Here is an 18,871-nt window from a genome sequence, read left to right on the forward strand (position 1 = left end):
GTGTGAGCTGTAAGGAGGATGCTAAGAGGCTGCAGGGTGACTTGGACAGGTTAGATGAGTGAGCAAATGCATGGTAGATGCAGTATAATATAGATAAATGTGAGGTTATCCACTTTGGTGGCAAAAACACGAAGGCAGAATATTATCTGAATGGCAGCAGATTAGGAAAAGGGGAGGTGCAACAAGACCTGGGTGTCATGGTACATCAGTCATTGAAAGTTGGCATGCAGGTACTGCAGGCGGTGAAGACGGCAAATGGCATGTTGACCTTCATAGCTAGGGGATTTGAGTATAAGAGCAGGGAGGTCTTACTGCAGTTGTACAGGGCCTTGGTGAAGCCTCGCCTGAAATATTGTGTTCAGTTTTGGTCTCCTAATCTGAGGAAGGACATTCTTGTAGCAAAGGTTCACCAGACTGATTCCCGGGATGGCAGGACTGACATATGAGGAGAGACTGGATCGACTGGGCCTGTATTCACTGGAGTTTAGAAGGATGAGAGGGGATCCCATAGACACATATAAAATTCGGGACTGGACAGTTTAGATGCAGGAAGAATGTTCCCGATGTTGGGGAAGTCCAGAACCAGGGGACACAGTCTTAGGATAAGGGGTAGGCCATTTAGGACTGAGATGAGGAGAAACTTCTTCACTCAGAGAGTTGTTAACCTGTTGAATTCTCTACCGCAGAGAGTTGTTGATGCCAGTTCATTGGATATATTCAGGAGGGAGTTAGATATGGCCCTTACGGCTAAAGGGATCAAGAGGTATGGAGAGAAAGCAGGAAAGGGGTACTGAGGTGAATGATTAGCCGTGATCTTATTGAATGGTGGTGCAGGCTCGAAGGCCGAATGGACTACTCCTGCACCTATTTTCTATGTTTCTACTCTGCTAAACTGTCAGCATAGATTATGTGCTCAAGACCTGATGTGGCACTTAAATATGTGACATTCTGAATCAGTCGGGAGTGCTATCACTGACTGAAGCCTAACACCTTCGCCTCAGTACTTCTGGTCAGACTCTGCGTATGTAACAAATGCAGAATTATAAAGAAAGTAAGCCGAACTATTGTGGCATTAATTTTATTCTTAAAATGAAGCACTGCTTAAATGACTACCTGTCCATCCAGCTGTTTGGGGGTCCGGGCAGCATTCCTGATCTGGAGCCTCTGATGGGGCCCCATTGTGGAGGTTGGGAGTTCTCATCTTAATGGGCATACTGTATGGCCTCCAAATTTATATGGGGTCCAATTGAGATTGGAAGAGTTGGAATTCCCAATGCAGAGTCCCTACCACGCACTCTCATTTGGGGCAGTTGAAGGTTCCGTCGCAGAAAAGGCCTCCCAGAAATTCCCAGCAAAGATCTAGCTACAGAGTTACAGTAGAAATGAACCAGAAGGTTGTGCAAATTTGGGACCAGTTGTCAACTATTAGTAATAAAATGATTTTATTTAAATTAGAATTTACTATACTCTTTTTGAGAGGATATGCATCTGACATTTTTCTGCTGACAGGTTGTGGCCACTGGTTGGATGGTTTATGCTTACAATGTGAAACAGACTATCCACATCATACATCCAAATTAACACAGCAAATAGAAGATATACCAATTTTGGTTAATTAATTATGCTTATCACTAAGTATCTTTAATTACATTTTTACATATCGAAACTTTTAAGGCAAAATAAATATGGTTTTGGTGGCAATTATACTTATTTACAAAATGTTACCATCTGACAAAAACATCAGCCTATACAGTACCTTCATAGTCTTCATTTGTTGTAAACGGAGAATCCTCTTGTGAAAAATCTTGCTGACATCCAGGACTATGGGGCGTGGAGCTTCGTGAGGATCTTTCATCATGTCTACGACTGTGAGAAGTTTCTCTTGTTGACCTTGGGCTTTCTGGTCTGTCACAATGTGAGTAAGGGTAAGATTTCTCTTTTTGGTCTGTATCTGAACCGCAGATCATTATAACTGTGTTTTGCAGCTCTTCAGTTGGGCTAACAAAAAGAATGCTTTGGCTGCATAACTCAGAATTTTCATCTTCTTCTTTATGTTTAAATGTTCTTGGTCTCTGACAATCTTGCTTGGAAAATTTAGCCTTTGACTTTCGCAAAGTATTATCTGGTTTTGTTTGATTTGAATACTGACTTTGAAAAGTGTTCCTGCATTCTTTCTTCACAACATGAGTTCTGGAAGTATATGATTCATTGAGGGTTTCATAATAAGCACAATGGAGTTCCTCAGCAGAAATGCTCAAGTCATTTCCATCATAAGGATCTTGAGATGCAATAATTATTCTTTCTTGCAAGGCATCACAAAGTTCTGTAGGTGATGGCTGTGCACAAATTATTTCTGATAGATCAACTTGCACTTGTTCTTCCTCATTCTGGGTTTTAACAATAGCACCTGCAATTATTTTAACATATCCATGTTCTTCATCTTGCTGAATATGATTGTTTGTTTCCTCAGTCAATTGTTCTGAACAGGATACATTATTCCCAAAGTCTCTTGCATTTTTTGATAAGATTTCTTCATAATCTGCATAACGAACAGGACGTGGCATCAAAACAGAACCCGTATTTTGTTTCAGATAAATGTTGAACTCTTGCACAGTCATGGGGGATGAAGGCAGGTTTGCTCCTATTATTGCTGGACCGAAAGACAGTCCCACAATAGTCACTGGTTTATCTGCCAAATCAGCCAATTTCTGATCTGATGTCCAAGTTGAAGAACCCTCGATTTTCATAGATTTTGGCCGATAACTGGGTGATGCTATGGAACAATCTACCTCAAGACAATCGTCACTCCATTTGCTCTTGAAGTTTTGTTTTTTATAAGGGGTATTCAGTTTCAGCAAACTTTTACTTGTGGCTGAATAGGAGCATTTATCCACTGATTGCATTTGTATAGATTGCTTTGCCACATCTACTTCAACTTTATCTTTAAATTCCAGTTTTGGACTGACAGAAAGTTCTTCCATACTATTTACACTGTTGCTTTCCTTACCATCTTTACCGTTTGTTGTGCTTGCCAATAACTTCTGTTCAGCAGGAAAAACTGTATTAATTTTGCTCAGTTCAGATCTATTCAATCCTGTTGGACTTCCTTCTCCAGTCTCTAACAGTTGCATGCATACTGGTGGAGCAGGAGGTATAAAACTACTCAAAGAGTTCTGAATAATATTGGGAAGACCCTGTCTGTGATTTATGATCCGGTTGTTTGTATTTATTCCCAATGCTTCCTTATATTCCTCACTTAGCAATATTAGCTCATTTACAGAAACAGCAATATCAACATCGGGACACCGGCTAAAATGGGATAGAACCAGTTTTGGAGGAGATGGAATGAATGTGTCCACTGATCTTCGGATATGCAATGGTATGCCCCACTGATGCTGAAATCTTTTCATTGTAATGTGCCATTCTAGAATGTCAATTGTTTCATTATACTGGAAGGCTAATTCCATACCGATATGCTCTATTTTAGCTTCACTTGCTTTAATTGCTGGAAGTAAAGATGGTGCTTTAGGAATCATTTCTATTGACTTGGCAAATGTAGTTGCAATACCCCAAAGATTATTAATCTGTTTGTGCTTTAAATTCATATCCAAGCGATCAATACTATTTTGTTCAGCAAACAGAATATATGGTAATCTTGGTCTCTTAAATCCTTTGCCAGGTGTTATGAGTTTTGGTAATGGTCTCTTCAATACTGGAGGATAAGTTTGTTTGTACAACTGTGTTACCATTTCAGGTAGACAATCAAGTTTACTAGATAAACTTTGTTTCATTAAACACATATCTAACCTAATGTTACATTCTGGTTTAAATTTGTCAACAGTAGACGTCCTCCTTTCTCTCTTTTTCATTTTGACACTTTTCTTAAAACTTCCAAAATCCGAAGTATTTTTCTGTCCTTTGTTCAGAAGAGATGTGCACTGGGAATAAACCATTTTATAATACTTTGTTATGTCTTTGGTTCTGGACGTTACTCTTTTCTTTTTCTTAATTTTAAATTGTTTTATGAAATCCTTTATTGGTGGAGGAGGTACCATAAATTCATTTAAAGATGACTCAATAAGCCTGGGGAGGCCCCATATATGATTTACAGTCCTTTTCTTTGTATTCATTTCTAGTGCCTTTTTGTGCTCATCATTTATGAATGCTAACTCAACTGGAGCAATAACTATTTCAAAATCAGGCTGTGGACTTAGCTGGCTTATAATCAGTTTCGGAGCAAGTGGGATAAATGCTTCTGCTGACTTCTGAAAATGTGATGGTAAGCCCCAAGTACGTTGAAGTTTTTTCTGCAAAATATGCCATTCTAGAAACTTCTTGACTTCTTCACAAAAATATGTTGTTGGCCCACCTACAGGCTTTATTTGAACTTCACTAGTCTTAATTGGTGGAGGTACAGGTGGTCCTTTGGGAATCATCATTACCAATGACTTTTCATACAGCGTTTCAAGTCCCCAGAGATATAAAAGTTGTCTGTGTTTCAAGTTCATCTCTGTCCGATCAATATCATCTTGTTCAGTAAAAGGAATATATCGTATTCTTGGTATTTTAAATCCTTTACCAAGTACAATAAGCTTTGGCAAAGGTTTCTTTGATATTGGAAGATAAGTATTTTTGTAGAATTCTTTTACCATTTCAGGTAAGCATCCTGTCTTAATTTCTAGACACAGCTTTGTTAAACAGATCTCTAGTTTGTATTTCCATTCTGGTTTGAAGCTAGCAAGAAAACAATCCTCATCAATTTTCTTTGTTTTCTTGCTTCTGCCACCCTTTTCATATTGTAACATGGATAATTTCCCCCTTTTGATTGTTGGGACTGTGTGTTGAGAAACCATTTTATTTTCTTTATTGCCCACATTAGTATTGCTGGAAACATCTGGAGAAGTACTCATAAACTTATTCAAAGATGATTGGATAAGCTTGGGAAGACCCCACTTGCAATTTATAAACTTTTTCTTTGTTTTCATCTCCAATATTTTCTTATGCTCATCACGAAGAAATGCTAGCTCAGTTGGAACAATGACTACTGAAAAAGCAGGCTGTGGTTTTAGCTGGGATGGAATTAGTTTTGGAGCAAATGGAATAAATGCTGCTTCTGATCTCTGAATATGTATTGGTAAGCCCCAATTGTACTGAAGTTTTTTCTGGGTTATGTGCCATTCTAGCCTGTCTCTTGTATTATTTTTAATGAAAGCTGTTTCCATATCCACAAGCTCTATTTGAGCTCCACCAGCTTTTATTACTGGAGGCACAGGTGGCCCTTTAGGAATCATCATTTCCAATGATTTTTCATAGAGAGTTGGAAATCCCCAGAGATGGGTAATCTCTTTGTGCTTTAAGTTCAACTCCAAACAATCAACTGCTTCTTGTTCAGTAAAACACATATATGATGATCTTTGCTTTTTAAATCCTTTGCCAGGTAAAATAACTTTTGGTAAAATTATCTTTGGCGCTTGAGCATAGATAGCACTATAGGCATCCATTACCAGTTTAGGTAGATACTCCATTTTAATTTCTAAACATTGCTTTATTAAGCAGAAATCTACAACAGCTCCACATGTAACTCTGAGGTTATCATATACCTCACTATTCTTTTTTGCTTTTATGCTTTTTTGATACTTTAGTGCAGGCAACTTTCCTCTTTTCATCTGGAGAATATTGCTTGCAGAAGGAGGCACTGCTCGTTTTTGTGGCTGTAGTAGGAAATCTTTCATTTGTGGGGCAACAGGTATAAAACTCCTTAGAGATAACTGAATTAACTTTGGAAGACCCCATTTGTTATTTATAATTCTCTTTTTCATATTCAGTTCCAGTATTTTCCAGTGTCCATCACTAAGGAAGGTCAGCTCAACGGGCGCAACAACTATCACAAAACTAAGCTGTGGTTTTAGCTGGGATGGAATTAGTTTTGGAGCAAGTGGAATGAATGTTTCTTGTGATCTTTGAATACATAGTGGAAAGCCCCAGTTGTGCTGAAGTTTCTTCTGTACAATATGCCATTCTAGTCTGTCTTTAGTTTCATTGTCAATGAAAGTTGTTTCCATACCCACAGGCTCTATTCGAGCTCCACTTGCTCTGATCCCTGGAGGCACAGGTGGTTCTTTCGGAATCATTTGTGCTGTTGATTCGTCGTATAGGGTTGCAAGTCCCCAGAGATGGGAAATCTGTTTGTGCTTTAAGTTCAGCTCTAAGCAATCAACAGCATCCTGTTCAATAAAAGGTATGTACAACAATCTTGGTTTTTTAAATCCTTTACCAGGTTCAATTGGCTTTGGAAATGGCTTTTTTGGCATTGGAGGATAGGCAGCTTTATACATCTCATTCACTATTTGTGGGAAACAACAGATTTTAATTTCAAGACACAGTTTTATCAAACATATATCTAGCCTGTCCTTACATTCTGGCTTGAGTTTAGCAGAAAGACACATCTCTCCGACATTGTTAAGTTTCAGGTTTCTGCTACCTTTTCGATTTTGTTTAGAAGACATTTTTTTTTTAGTCTGTAAAAATGTATTCATTGGAGTATCTATTTTTCTTTTTCTCACTTGAATATTACTAGAAGATATCTTGTTTCTTTCCATCACATCAGATTGCAGCACAAGAGAAGCCATAAAATTATTTAAAGAATACTGAACAGCCTTGGGGAGGCCCCATTTGTAATTTATGATTCTCTTCCTTGTATTCTGTTCAAGTCTTTTTCTATGTTCTGAGCTTAGGAAGGTCAGTTCAGGTGAAACAAAAAACAAAACAAAATCAGGCTGTGGTTTTAGCTGTGATGAAATTAGCTTTGGAGCAGGCGGAATAAATGCTTCTTGTGATCTCTGAATAAGTAATGGTAATCCCCAGTTATGTTGAAGTTTTTTCTGTGTGATGTGCCACTCTAGTCTGCCATCTTTAATGAAAGTTGTTTCCATACCAACAGGCTCTATTTTAGCTACACTTGACTTGATTGCTGGAGGCACAGGTGGCCCTTTAGGAATCATCATTTCCACTGATTTTTCATAAAGAGTTGGAAGCCCCCAGAGACAGAAAATCATTTTATGCTTTAGGTTCAGCTCCAAGCGCTCAACTGAATCCTGTTCAGTAAAAGCTATACATAATGAACGTGGCTTTTTGCATCCTTCACTAGGTGCGATAATCTTTCCTAATGGCTTCTTTGACTTGGAAGGATAATTTTCTTTATAAAATTCTTTTACCATTTCTGGCAAACAATGCATTTTAATTTCTAGATGCAATTTTCTTAAGCACACATCTAGCTTATCGGTATATTCTTGTTTGAAGTTGGCAAGAACAGCCACTTCTGCTGTTTTGCTTGGCTTTGTGTTTTTGCTACCTTTTTTATGTTGTAAAGACAATTTCTCTCTTTTGTTCATCTGTAAAGGAATTCTAATCTTATTTCTTATATCAATATTGCTGGGCCCCATCTTATTGGTTCTCTTTACTTCTGGCTGTAGCACAAGATCTTTCCTTGATAGAGAAAGAGCCATGAAATTTCTTAACGAAGACCGAATAAGTGTTGGGAGACCCCATTTGTGATTTATTATCTTCTTCTTCGTATTGAGTTCCAATAATTTCCTATGCTCTTTACTTGGAAATGCTAGTTCAGTAGGAGCAACAAGTACCCCAAAGCTCGGCTGTGGATTTAGTTGGGATGGAATCAGTTTTGGAGCAGGCGGAATAAATGTTTCTGCTGATATTTGAATCTGCAGTGGTAAACCCCAGTTCTGTTGCAGTTTTTTCTGTGTAATGTGCCATTCTAGTCTGTCCCTAATATCACATTCAATGAATGTTCTTTCCATACCCACAGGCTCTATTTTAGCTCCACTTGCTTTGATTGCTGGAGGCACAGGTGGTCCTATAGCAATCATCATTTCCACAGATTCATCATACAGAGTTTCAAGTCCCCAAAGATGGATAATGCGTCTGTGCTTTAAGTTCAGCTCTAAGTGATCAATGGCATCTTGTTCAACAAATAGTAAGCACCATGGTCTTTGTTTTTTATATCCTTCACTAGCAACAGTAAGTTTTGGTAATGCTTTTCTTGATGCTGCAGGGTAAGCATTTTTATAATATTCCTGCACAACATCAGGTAAGTAATGTACTTTAATATCGAGAGCTAGCTTTAACAAGCACATATTTAGTTTATCTTTACATTCTGGTTTGAGGTTGGCAAAATCTGGAAATGCACTTATCTTAAAGTTTGCTTTTTTATAAACTTTCTGGCAATGTAGTGAAGGTAACTTTCTTTTTTTGTGTTTCATAATCATTTTGGAATTAAGATCGATGTCAATGTTGGTAAATGTTTTGCTATCTTTCATGATTTCTGACTGGAGCAAGTGATCTTGCAGCAATGGAGGTGGAGCCATGAAGTCCCTCAGGGATGACTGAATAAGATTTGGGAGCTCCCATTTCTGATTTATGATCTTTTTCTTTGTATTCACTTCCAATCTTTTTCTACGTTCAGCACTTATGAAAGCTAGATCGGCTGACGTAACAACTATAACATAAATACAATGTGGTTTTAGCTGGGAGAGAACCAGTTTTGGAGCAGATGGAATGAATGTATCAATTGATTTCTGAATATGTAATGGTAAGCCCCAGTTGTTCTCGAGTTTTTTCTGTGTAATGTGCCAATCCAATTTGTCTCTAGCTTCACCTTCAATGAAAGCTGTTTCCATACCCACAGGTTCTATTTGAACTCCACTTGATTTAATTACTGGGGACATATTTGGTCCTTTAGGAATCATCATTTCGACTGACATTTCATACAGTGTGTCAAGTATCCAGAGATGCATAATCTGTTTGTGCTTTAAGTTCAACTCTAAACGATCAACAGCATTCTGTTCAATAAAAGGTATATACAACAATCTTGGCTTTTTGAATCCTTCACCAGGTGTAATTAGCCTTGGAAGAAGTTTCTTTAATGGTGATCGATAGGTATTTTTGTATAACAATGTTACCAGTTCCGGCAAATGGTGCATTTTAATTTCTAGATTTTGCTTTATTAAACACACTTCTAATTTATTCTTCTGTTCTGGTTTGAGACCAGCAAAGACAGCTACTTTGTTTGATATTTTGCTGTTGCTACCTCTTCCATATTGTGGCAACAAAAAATCGCCTTGAATGTGCAGTGGAAATGTGCCTTCAGGAAACACATTACTGTTTTCTTTTTCACTGTGAGTGTTGCTCAATATGTTTGTTTCTTTAATTATTTCAGTTTGTAGCACGAGATCCTTCATTGATGGAGCAGGAGCCATAAAATTATTCAAAGATGACAGAATAAGCTTAGGAAGGCCCCATTTACGATTGATAGTTCTCTTTAGATTGAACTCCAGTATATTTTTATGTTCTTCGTGAAGGAATGTCAGCTCAGTCGGGGCAAAGACAATCACAAAATTAGGCTGGGGATTTAACTTGGATAGTATTAGTTTTGGAGCAGCTGGAATGAATGCTTTTTGTGATCTTTGAATATCTGGTAAGCCCCACTTTTGCTGAAGTTTCTTCCGTGTAATGTGTCTTTCAAGATCTTTTCGAACTTCATTATCAGATAAATTAATTTCCATACCTACAAGCTCTATTTGAGCTCCAATCACCTTGATTGCTGGGGGCACAGGTGGTCCTTTCAGAATCATCATTTCCATGGATTCATCATACAGAGTTTCAAGTCCCCAGAGATAGTTAATCTGTTTGTGCTTTAAATTAAGCTCTAAGTGAGCAACAATATCCTGTTCAATAAAAGGTATATACAGTGCTCTTGGCTTTTTGAATCCATTTCTCGGTACAGTAAGCTTTGGTACTGATTTCTTTGACTCTGGAAGATAACTGGTTTTATAGAACTCCTTCACCATGTCTGGAAAATAGTCCATGCGAATTTCTAGACATTGCTTTATCAAACGTACATCTACTTTATTTTTATCTTCTGGTTTGAGAGGAGCAAAAACAAATATTTCACCTAATTTGGCTGTTTTTGATTTCCTTCTACCTCTTTCATATTTTGCTGAGGACAACTTTTCTCTTTTTGGTTGTTCAAATGTTTTCTGTGGATAATTCTCTCCTATTTCAATGTTATTTGCCTTTGATTTCCTTCTTGCCATGATTTCTGACTGCATTATATCATTCATTGATGGTGCAGGAGCCATAAAATCTCTTAAAGATGACTGAATAGAGTTCGGAAGACCCCATCTATGATTGATGATCTTTTTCCTTGTATTCAACTCCAATGTTTTATTAATTTCAACATCTACAAATGGCAGCTCACACGGAGTAATGACCACAATGAAATCAGCTTGTGTGTTGAGCTGTGATGGAACCAACTTTGGAGGAACTGGAATGAATTCTTCTGCTGACTTCTGATAAAACAATGGTAAACCCCAATTGTGCTGAAGTTTTTTTTGAGTAATATGCCATTCTAATTTACCTCTGGCTTTCTTACCAATGAAAGCAGTTTCCATGGGTACAGGCTCTATTTGACCTCTATTTGCTTTGATTGCTGGAAGCACAGGTGGAGCTTTGGAAATCATTATTTCCATTGATTCTTCATGCAGAGTTTGAAATCCCCAGAGATGGGAAATGTGTTTGTTCTTCAAGTTCATTTCCAAGTAATCAATAGCAGCCTGTTCAAAAAATTGTATATATCCTGGCCTTGTTTTTTTAAAACCTTCACCAGGTGCAAAAAGTTTTGCTAAAGTTTTTTTTGGTGCTGGGGGATATATATTTTGGTAGAATTCTTGTACAATTGCTGGCAAATTATCCAGTTTTATTTCTAGACTTTGTTTTGTTAAACACATATTTAACTGATCTTTATGTTCTGATTTTAGGCGAGCAATCACAGGCAACATTCCTTTTCTGTTTTCTTTCTTGATTTTGATAGCTTCTTCACACTGTGGTGCAGAAAATGTTCCTGCCTTGAGTTGTACAAACATGTTTTGTAAACAAACTGTTTTAAACTTACTATTTAGCAATGCCTCATTTTCTGCTGATATTTCTAATTGTGGCTTGATACTTTTTACTGATGGAGCATGAGGCATAAAACTCTCTAATGACAAATAAACAACCTTAGGGAGACCCCACCGATGATTTATGATCCGTTTCTTTACAATCAGCTCTAATTTTTTTTTACTCTCAGCAGCTAGAAATGCAGGCTCAATTGGAACAATATTTGTATCAAAATCAGGCTGCGGGTTGAGCTGTGAGGCAACTAGCTTTGGAGCAAAAGGAATGAATGTCTCTTGTGATCTTTGAATATGTAATGGTAAACTCCAGTTGTGTTGAAGTTTTTTCTCTGTAATGTGCCATTCTAAAATCATCCTGGCTTCATTAGAAATGAAATATGTTTTTACAGCTATAGGCACTATTTTAGCATCAGTTGCCTTGATTGCTGGAGGAACAGGTAGTCCCTTAGAAATCATCATCTCTAATGACTTGTCATGTAGAGTTTTAAGTCCCCAGAATTGGGAAATCTGTGTGTGTTTTAAATTCAGCTCCAAACGATCTACTGCATCCTGTTCAATAAAAGGCATATAACATGGTCGCAACTTCTTATAACGTCTACCAAGTGCAATTAATTTTGGTAAGCTTTTCTTTGATTCTAAAGGATATGTGACTTTGTACATCTCCTTTACTATATCAGGGAGATAATCCATTTTAATTTCCAAGCATTGTTTTGTTATGCATATGTCTAGTTTATCTTGAGATTCTACCTTGTTCAGTTCAGTGTTTTCCCCACTATTATGTTTTCGTAATAGCAATTTTTGGGTGTGTTGTAATATATCCTTATGAGAATCAGTGTTACTGGACAATGTTTTGCTTCCTTTTCGAATGTCTGAATGTGCAATCGGATCTTTTATTAAACTAGAATCGATAAAATTAATTAAAGATTTCTGAACAACACTGGGAAGGAGACCCCTTTTATGATTGATGATTTTCTTCTTCATATTGATCTCCAACATTTTCTTATGTTTATCGCTTCTGAATGCCAGTTCAGTTAGAACAACTACTACGTGCAAATAAGGCTGTGGATTTAGCTGGGAATAAATCAATGTTGGAGCAGGTGGAATGAATGCATCTCTTGATCTCTGAATTTCTGTTGGTATGCCCCAGTTAAGCTGAAGTTTTTTCTGTGTAATGTGTCGTTCCAGATTGATCCTGACATTATCTTCAAGGAAAACTGTTTCTATACCAATAGGCTCTATTTCAGCTGTACATGTCTTGATTGGTGGAGGTACTGGTGGTGCTTTAGGAATCATTTCCAATGACTTTTCATATGAAGTTGGAAATCCCCACAAACTTGAAATAAGCTTTTGTTTTAAGTTTAACTCCAAACGATCAACAGCATCATGTTCCATAAAAGGTATATACAATGGTCTTGGTTTTTTATATCCTTTCCCAACTCTAATTGACTTTGGTAAATGTTTATTTGATGCTAGAGAATAGGAATGTTTATACGATTCCATTACGAGATTTGGTAAACAATCTACGTTAATTTCAACATATTGTTTCGTTAAGCACATAATTAATTTATTTTTGTCTTCTGGCTTGAAGTTGGTAACAACAGATACCTCTCTTAAATTGTTTGCTTTTCCCTTCCTACTACCTCTTTCAGGTTGTGATGGAAACATGTTTTCTCTTCCATTCTGAGGCAATTCTTTCTGACGGGGAATGATTTTAAAAGGATATGGCGTATTAGTTTTATTGGACACTGAATAATTTTGATCAATGTTTTCTGACTGCAGTCGTGCCGCAACCATGAAATCAGCTAAAGATTGCTGGACAAGCCTGGGGAGGCCCCACTTATTGTTTATTATTCTACTCTTTTCATTTCTTTCTATAATGTTTTTATGTTCTACAGTTATAAATGGCAATTCGGTGGTGACAACATATGTATCAATTAGATTTAGCTGTGAAGGAATCAATTTAGGCGATGATGAAGTGAATACTTCTGTTGATCTCTGAAAATTTGAGGATAAATCCCTGTTGTGTTGGAGGTTTTTCTGTGTAATGTGCAATTCAAGACGGTCTCTCATTTTGTTATCAATGATGAAAGTTGAGTCCACGCTGACTGGCGTATCAATTTCTTTAATAATAACTTCAAAGGATTTTACTTTGTCTTCAGTTGCAGTAGTTGTTGGTCTCATTTCAAGGTGAGCTACCTGATCATAATACAGCAGTGGTGTTTCAACCTCTTCAGTTTTAATTTCAACTGAATCTTCCTTGAGGGCATAGACTGGCGATTTCTGTATTCCAATAGATTGTTGAACGAGACGGGTACTTCTGCAGCCTTGAGTTATTTTTCTTTCCAAATTTAATTTTAGGCGAGTGGCCTGCCTTTCATTGAATGTTGAGACTTCCAACTTCATTATGGTTGCATTAGCAGAATCTGCGGAGTTAACTGCCTTGACTGATATTGGTCTCCACTGTTGCATTCCAATCCTCCTTTGCAGATTGAATTCCAAGTCATAAACTTCATTTTCAGTGAGGCTGAATGTTTTTATTTCCTTCATTTTAAGTTCAATAGATGAATTTTGAGGTAAAGGTGATACTGGAGGCATCATCATTGAAAGTGACTTCCTTTGAATGTATGGCAATCCCCACAGACTTTCTAATGCCATCTGAGCAGCATTCAGCTCAAGGGTTCTAACCTGATTCTCAGGTAATTTTGGAACAACAGTAGGTATCATTTGATAAAGCACATTTTTCATTTGCCGAACTTTTCCAATCATTCCCTGATTTCTTTTAACAATTTCCAACTCTTCAGTAACTGGTGGTAAAACAAAATGAAGATTTTTTCTGAGCTGAAGTAACTCAAATTTTTCAACATTTTCTTTTGTCAAAAAAGCAACTTTCTGAATGTATGGGTAAACGTGAAAATTGGTATTGTTCACCATTGCATACTTTTCATGTTCTTCCAAATGATAGATATCAGACAAAGGAAGCTGGTTTGAATCTGGCAAGACTGTTCCTTGAAGACCATTGCAGTACCTGTTGTTTATAAAATCATTCTGTACTGGCACTCTTTTGATTTTGTCAATTATCGCTCTTGAGGCAAGCAAGGTCTGGCCTGTTGGAGATGATGGACAAGTGGATGACATACAACCTGATGTTTCTATTTCAGCAATGGTCTCAAATAGAGAGAAATGTGTGTTTCCCGTTAAAGTATTCAAGCTAGTACTTGTAGACCAAGATGTTTCAGATGACCATTGAGTGTCTGAATAATGAGCAAAAGAGGAACAACCATCGCTACTGCAGGATGAAATGGTTTCAAAACAGAGTGTAGACACTGGGGTAAGTGGATTACAAACCTGGGTTTTTAATGTGGAGTAAGGCGCCAGTTTCACTACATTAACATATGGTATTTTTCTCAATGTTTCAGTACTGTATGAACTTTTTGTGGTTTGTGTACTGTAACTGAGAGATGACTCAGGAATTGATAATCGTGGGCCTGCCATTTTGGCATTCTCGCCAAGTGTTACCTTTGACATAATTATTTCATCCTTTCTAAATCCTGATGGTGATGTAGAATATCTTTCATATTCATAGCTACTGTATTCAGTTTCTTTCAGTGCGGTGTATCTTCGTGATGATCCTGAAATTTGCTTGTCCAATGATTTACTAGCAACAGTACACTGTCCATCAGTACTTGTCCATGTAACACTAGGAGTTATTATCCATATTTCTTCTGAAGAAAACTGGTCAGATGTGTTTGTTCCAACCGAAGTGTGCTTTCTGAACAAATTTTGTTTCAAGCATTTTTCCTTAGAGTCTGATAAGGCTAGACAGTCTTTTCCCCCACCTTTTAAAGCACTGTACTGAGAAGAGTTATTGGAAACTGATCTGGACTTTTTGTAACTTAAATTTTCATTTGCAATTGAATCAAATGAATGAATAAATGTGTTCTTGAAGCAATCACAACCGTGACGATCACAAAAAGGTTTCTCAAAGGAATTTTCATTTACTGCTTTTTCATTCAGACCTTTGGATTCTTCAAACTCTGACTTGACAAACTCTTTTGTTACATTACGTTGTTTTCTGTTTATTTATAACACATAGAGTACAATTAATTTTTGTGTATTGACTTATATCAATATATTTTAAGAACAAAACATTGTCATACAGGCAATTCTTTTTCATAAATATACATTTTAAAAGTACAATGATACCATTTAGCATTTTGTCAATCATGATTCACTGTCTAGGAGTTACATTTTCAGATCTGTATTTGATAACCGAAAAGACAGAAAATACAGGGGATGATTTTCATATTTGGCAGACTTTGGGTGGTGTGGAAATGTATTTTTATCTAAGCTGATACCATACGGTATTTGAGTGCCTTTTGATTAAAATGGAGTCCTGGCCCTTCCAGAACTTTCTGCATTTTAGCAGTCAGCTTGCATAAACAGCGAAACCTGGTTTGAGATGGCTGATGGCCATCAGACAGCTAGGAGACAAGTCATGCTGAGACAAGTAACCCCCCATGGTGCTCTCCTATTGTCTACACTACAGGAGTTCCATGTCACCCCACCCTTATCTTCTAGCCATTATCTCTTTCCGAGACCTCATCCATTTGATGCAAACAGATAAACTGACCAGGAAATTGGAACAATCCTGACACAATACAAGACAGGTGATAGCCCATTACCTATGACTCATGGAGTAATGGCCGTTTGGCTTTCTGATAACCCTAACAAAAGGAAATATCTGGATACCATGTCAGGACCAGGATATAGTAATTAACTCTTTATCTGTATTCACTGACTGTGAGACAGAGCAATACACAGGGAGAGGCCAGAACTTTGGTTTTACTGTATAAATATCTTGTTAAACTGAACCATTTCGGAGGTGTTCACTTAGCCCTTGACTGAGTGTGACCTACCCCTTGCGAGCAAGTAAATTAAAGAAACTTCCACTGGAGCTGTAAGTGTCGGAGTCATTCTTTTCGGAGGTCGAGATTTCGACAGTGGGTGAAGTGATCAGGATGCCTGCTTGATGTCTCCAGAGACGACTTAACCATTTTCATGGTTGAGATTCATTTGAATTGGCAAGCTGCCCATGGGTTTCCAGTGTTGATGCGCAGCTCGCTGATTGGGAGGGCAGGATAGCTGGTGCTCTAACATATATTTAAAGCGTGCTTGCACCTTTTAAAGCAAGTATATTTTTTTCTTTGGTGTTGATTCTGAGATGATATTTTTCAATTTTTTTTCATAAGGTTGACTACCAGGGCACCCAATGGCCGCGATTTTACAAAACTTGGCTTATGGAGGGAGTCACAGTACACAGGGAGATCCTCTTCCCTTCTCATGAGTGGAAGAGACCTTCCCAGGAGATCAACACAGCCTGGTTGCACATTGCAGAGGAGGCACAAGCAGGGATGTGATCAGGAGAACCTGGGTGCAGCACCACAAATGTTTCAATGATCTCAGTAGATCACAAAATGTTTGAACAAAGCCGCACTCAATCTCATCCTGCTGTGCGCGACTCATCACATCCCCATCACTCTAGCTTCCTTACCCTATTCTTTCACATCCTTGCTCACCTCCACCCATCCCTCTCTCATTATCATAGGCAGTCCCTTGGAATCGAGGAAAACTTGCTTCCACTTTTAGCATGAGTTATTAGGTGGCTGTACAGTCCAATACGAGAACCACAGTCTCTGTCACAGGTGGGACAAGGTTGAGGCAAGGGGTGGGTGGGACAGATTTGCCGCACGCTCTTTCTGCTGCCTGCGCTTGATTTATGCATGCTCTCAACAATGAGACTCGAGGTGCTCAGCGCTCTCCGGATGCACTTCTTTCACTTCGGGCAGTCTTTGGCCAGGTGTCAGTGGGGATGTTGCACTTTATCAGGGAGGCTTTGAGGGTTTCCTTGTTACGTTTCCGCTGCCCTCCTTTGGCTCGTTTGCCATGAAGGAATTCAGAGTGGAGCGCTTGCTTTGGGAGTCTCATGTCTGGCATGCGAACTATGTGGGCGGCCCAGTGGAGCTGATCAAGTGTGGTCAGTGCTTCAATGCTGGGGATGTTGGCCTGGACGAGGATGCTAACGTTGGTGCACCTGTCCTCCCAGGGGATTTGTAGGATCTTGCGGAGACATCGTTGGTGGTATTTCTCCAGTGACTTGAGGTGTCTACTGTACATGGTCCATGTTTCTGAGGGTGGGTATTACTACAACCCTGTAGACCATGAGCTTGGTGGCAGTTTTGAGGGCCTGGTCTCGTCGTCAATGCCTGCTCTTGTTGATAGGAGGCTTCCGAGATAGGGGAAGTTGTCCAGGGCCACGCCGTAGATCTTGTTGACTGGGGGGGTAGTGCTGTGCGGCGAGGACAGGCTGGTGGCCGACCTTTGTCTTACTGATGTTTAGCGTAAGTCCCATGCTTTCGTACGCCTCAGTAAATACGACCCTCTCTATCTATATTATCACATCCACATCTCACTAGCTACCCCTCACACTCGCCCTCATTCTAGTGTAATCATACCAATTAACAAAACACAAGCGTAGGCACTTGGACATTTTATGCAATAGTCATGTAAAGTTTCTATTACTGTGGGTGTCAAACATTGAAATCTTTAGTTTCAATACTTGCCTTCTTGGAAAGATTTGTGTGCAGCTTTGAAAGTGGCTTAATGTGTTGCAGTGAATGGTGAGACATAACGGTACCCCCCGCAATGTTTCTGAGTGCTAAAGGAATGGCTTGGGTATTGTAGGGATGCTTTATGGTGTTAGTGTGGGGTGGTGCAAACCTGGCATATCATGTGGCAGCCAGGGTGTACAGCGTCAAGTGAAGTAAATCTGGCCAGGGTGAGACCCTAACCCTAGGCTTCCCGAGCAGCAATGTGCTTTGGTGTTGATGCCCTTGTATCAGTTGATTGCGGAGAAGGTTGGTGTTGTTGTTCTTGCTGCTGGTGTGTCTGGTGCTGTTGGTGTTGGAGCTGATCATGGTGGGATTATGAGGATCAAGGTGAGACAGTTTCAAGGGCACCCATGCTGATGGAATAGAAACATAGAAAATAGGTGCAGGAATAGGCTATTCAGCCCTTCGAGCCTGCACCACCATTCACTAGGATCATGGCTGATCATTCACCTCCGTACCCCTTTCCTGCTTTCTCTCCATACCCCTTGATCCCTTTAGCTGTAAGGGCCATATCTAACTCCCTCTTCAATATTTCCAATGAACTTGCATCAACAACTCTCTGTAGTAGAGAATGCCACAGGTTAACAACTCTCTGAGTGAAGAAGTTTCTCTTCAGGTCGGTCGTAAATGGCTTACCCCTTATCCTTAGACTGTGACCCCCGGTTTTGGACTCCCCCAACATCGGGAACATTCTTCCTGCATCTAACCTATCCAGTCCCGTCAGAATTTTATATGTTTCTATGAGATCCCCTCTCATTCTTCTAAACTCCAGTGAATACAGGCCCAGTCGATCCAGTCTCTTCTCATATGTCAGTCCTGCCATCCCGGGAATCAGTCTGGTGAACCTTCGCTGCACTCCCTCAATAACAAGAACATCCTTCCTCAAACTGAACACAATATTCCAGGTGAGGCCTCACCAAGGCCCTGTACAACTGCAGTAAGACCTCCCTGCTCCTATACTCAAATCCCCTAGCTATGAAGGCCAGCATGCCATTTGCCTTCTTCACCAGCTGCTGTACCTGCATGCCAACCTTCAATGACTGATGTACCATAACACCCAGGTCTCGTTGCATCTTCCCTTTTCCTAATCTGCCGCCATTCACATAATATTTTGCCTTCGTGTTTTTCCACCAAGGTGAATAACCTCACATTTATCCACATTATACTGCATCTGCCATGCATTTGCCCACTAACCTAACCTGTCCAAGTCACCCTGCAGCCTTTTAGCATCCG

The 18,871-nt window shown here is 39.0% G+C and overlaps 1 protein-coding gene across 7 annotated transcripts in view; it reads right to left on the reverse strand.

Moving 5' to 3' along the window:
- LOC139247830 (uncharacterized) overlaps positions 1-18,871 on the reverse strand; it is a 135,317-nt gene that overhangs the window by 50,093 nt on the left and 66,353 nt on the right. For 3 of the 7 annotated variants that reach the window (XR_011590969.1, XM_070871795.1, XM_070871796.1), the window contains exon 1: positions 1,757-14,942. The exons of 2 other annotated variants lie outside the window; for them this stretch is intronic. Coding sequence is in view for 4 of the 5 variants with exons in the window: in XM_070871795.1 (XP_070727896.1) it covers positions 1,757-14,495 (12,739 nt within the window). In the remaining variant the exon portion in view is untranslated. Of the gene's footprint in view, positions 1-1,756; positions 14,943-15,926; positions 17,992-18,871 lie in introns of those variants that run through there. 2 more of the 7 variants (XM_070871798.1, XM_070871799.1) reach the window with 2 other exon arrangements.

The sequence above is a fragment of the Pristiophorus japonicus genome, unplaced genomic scaffold (assembly GCF_044704955.1).
Source record: "Pristiophorus japonicus isolate sPriJap1 unplaced genomic scaffold, sPriJap1.hap1 HAP1_SCAFFOLD_283, whole genome shotgun sequence".
In the NCBI taxonomy this organism is placed as follows: domain Eukaryota; kingdom Metazoa; phylum Chordata; class Chondrichthyes; family Pristiophoridae; genus Pristiophorus; species Pristiophorus japonicus.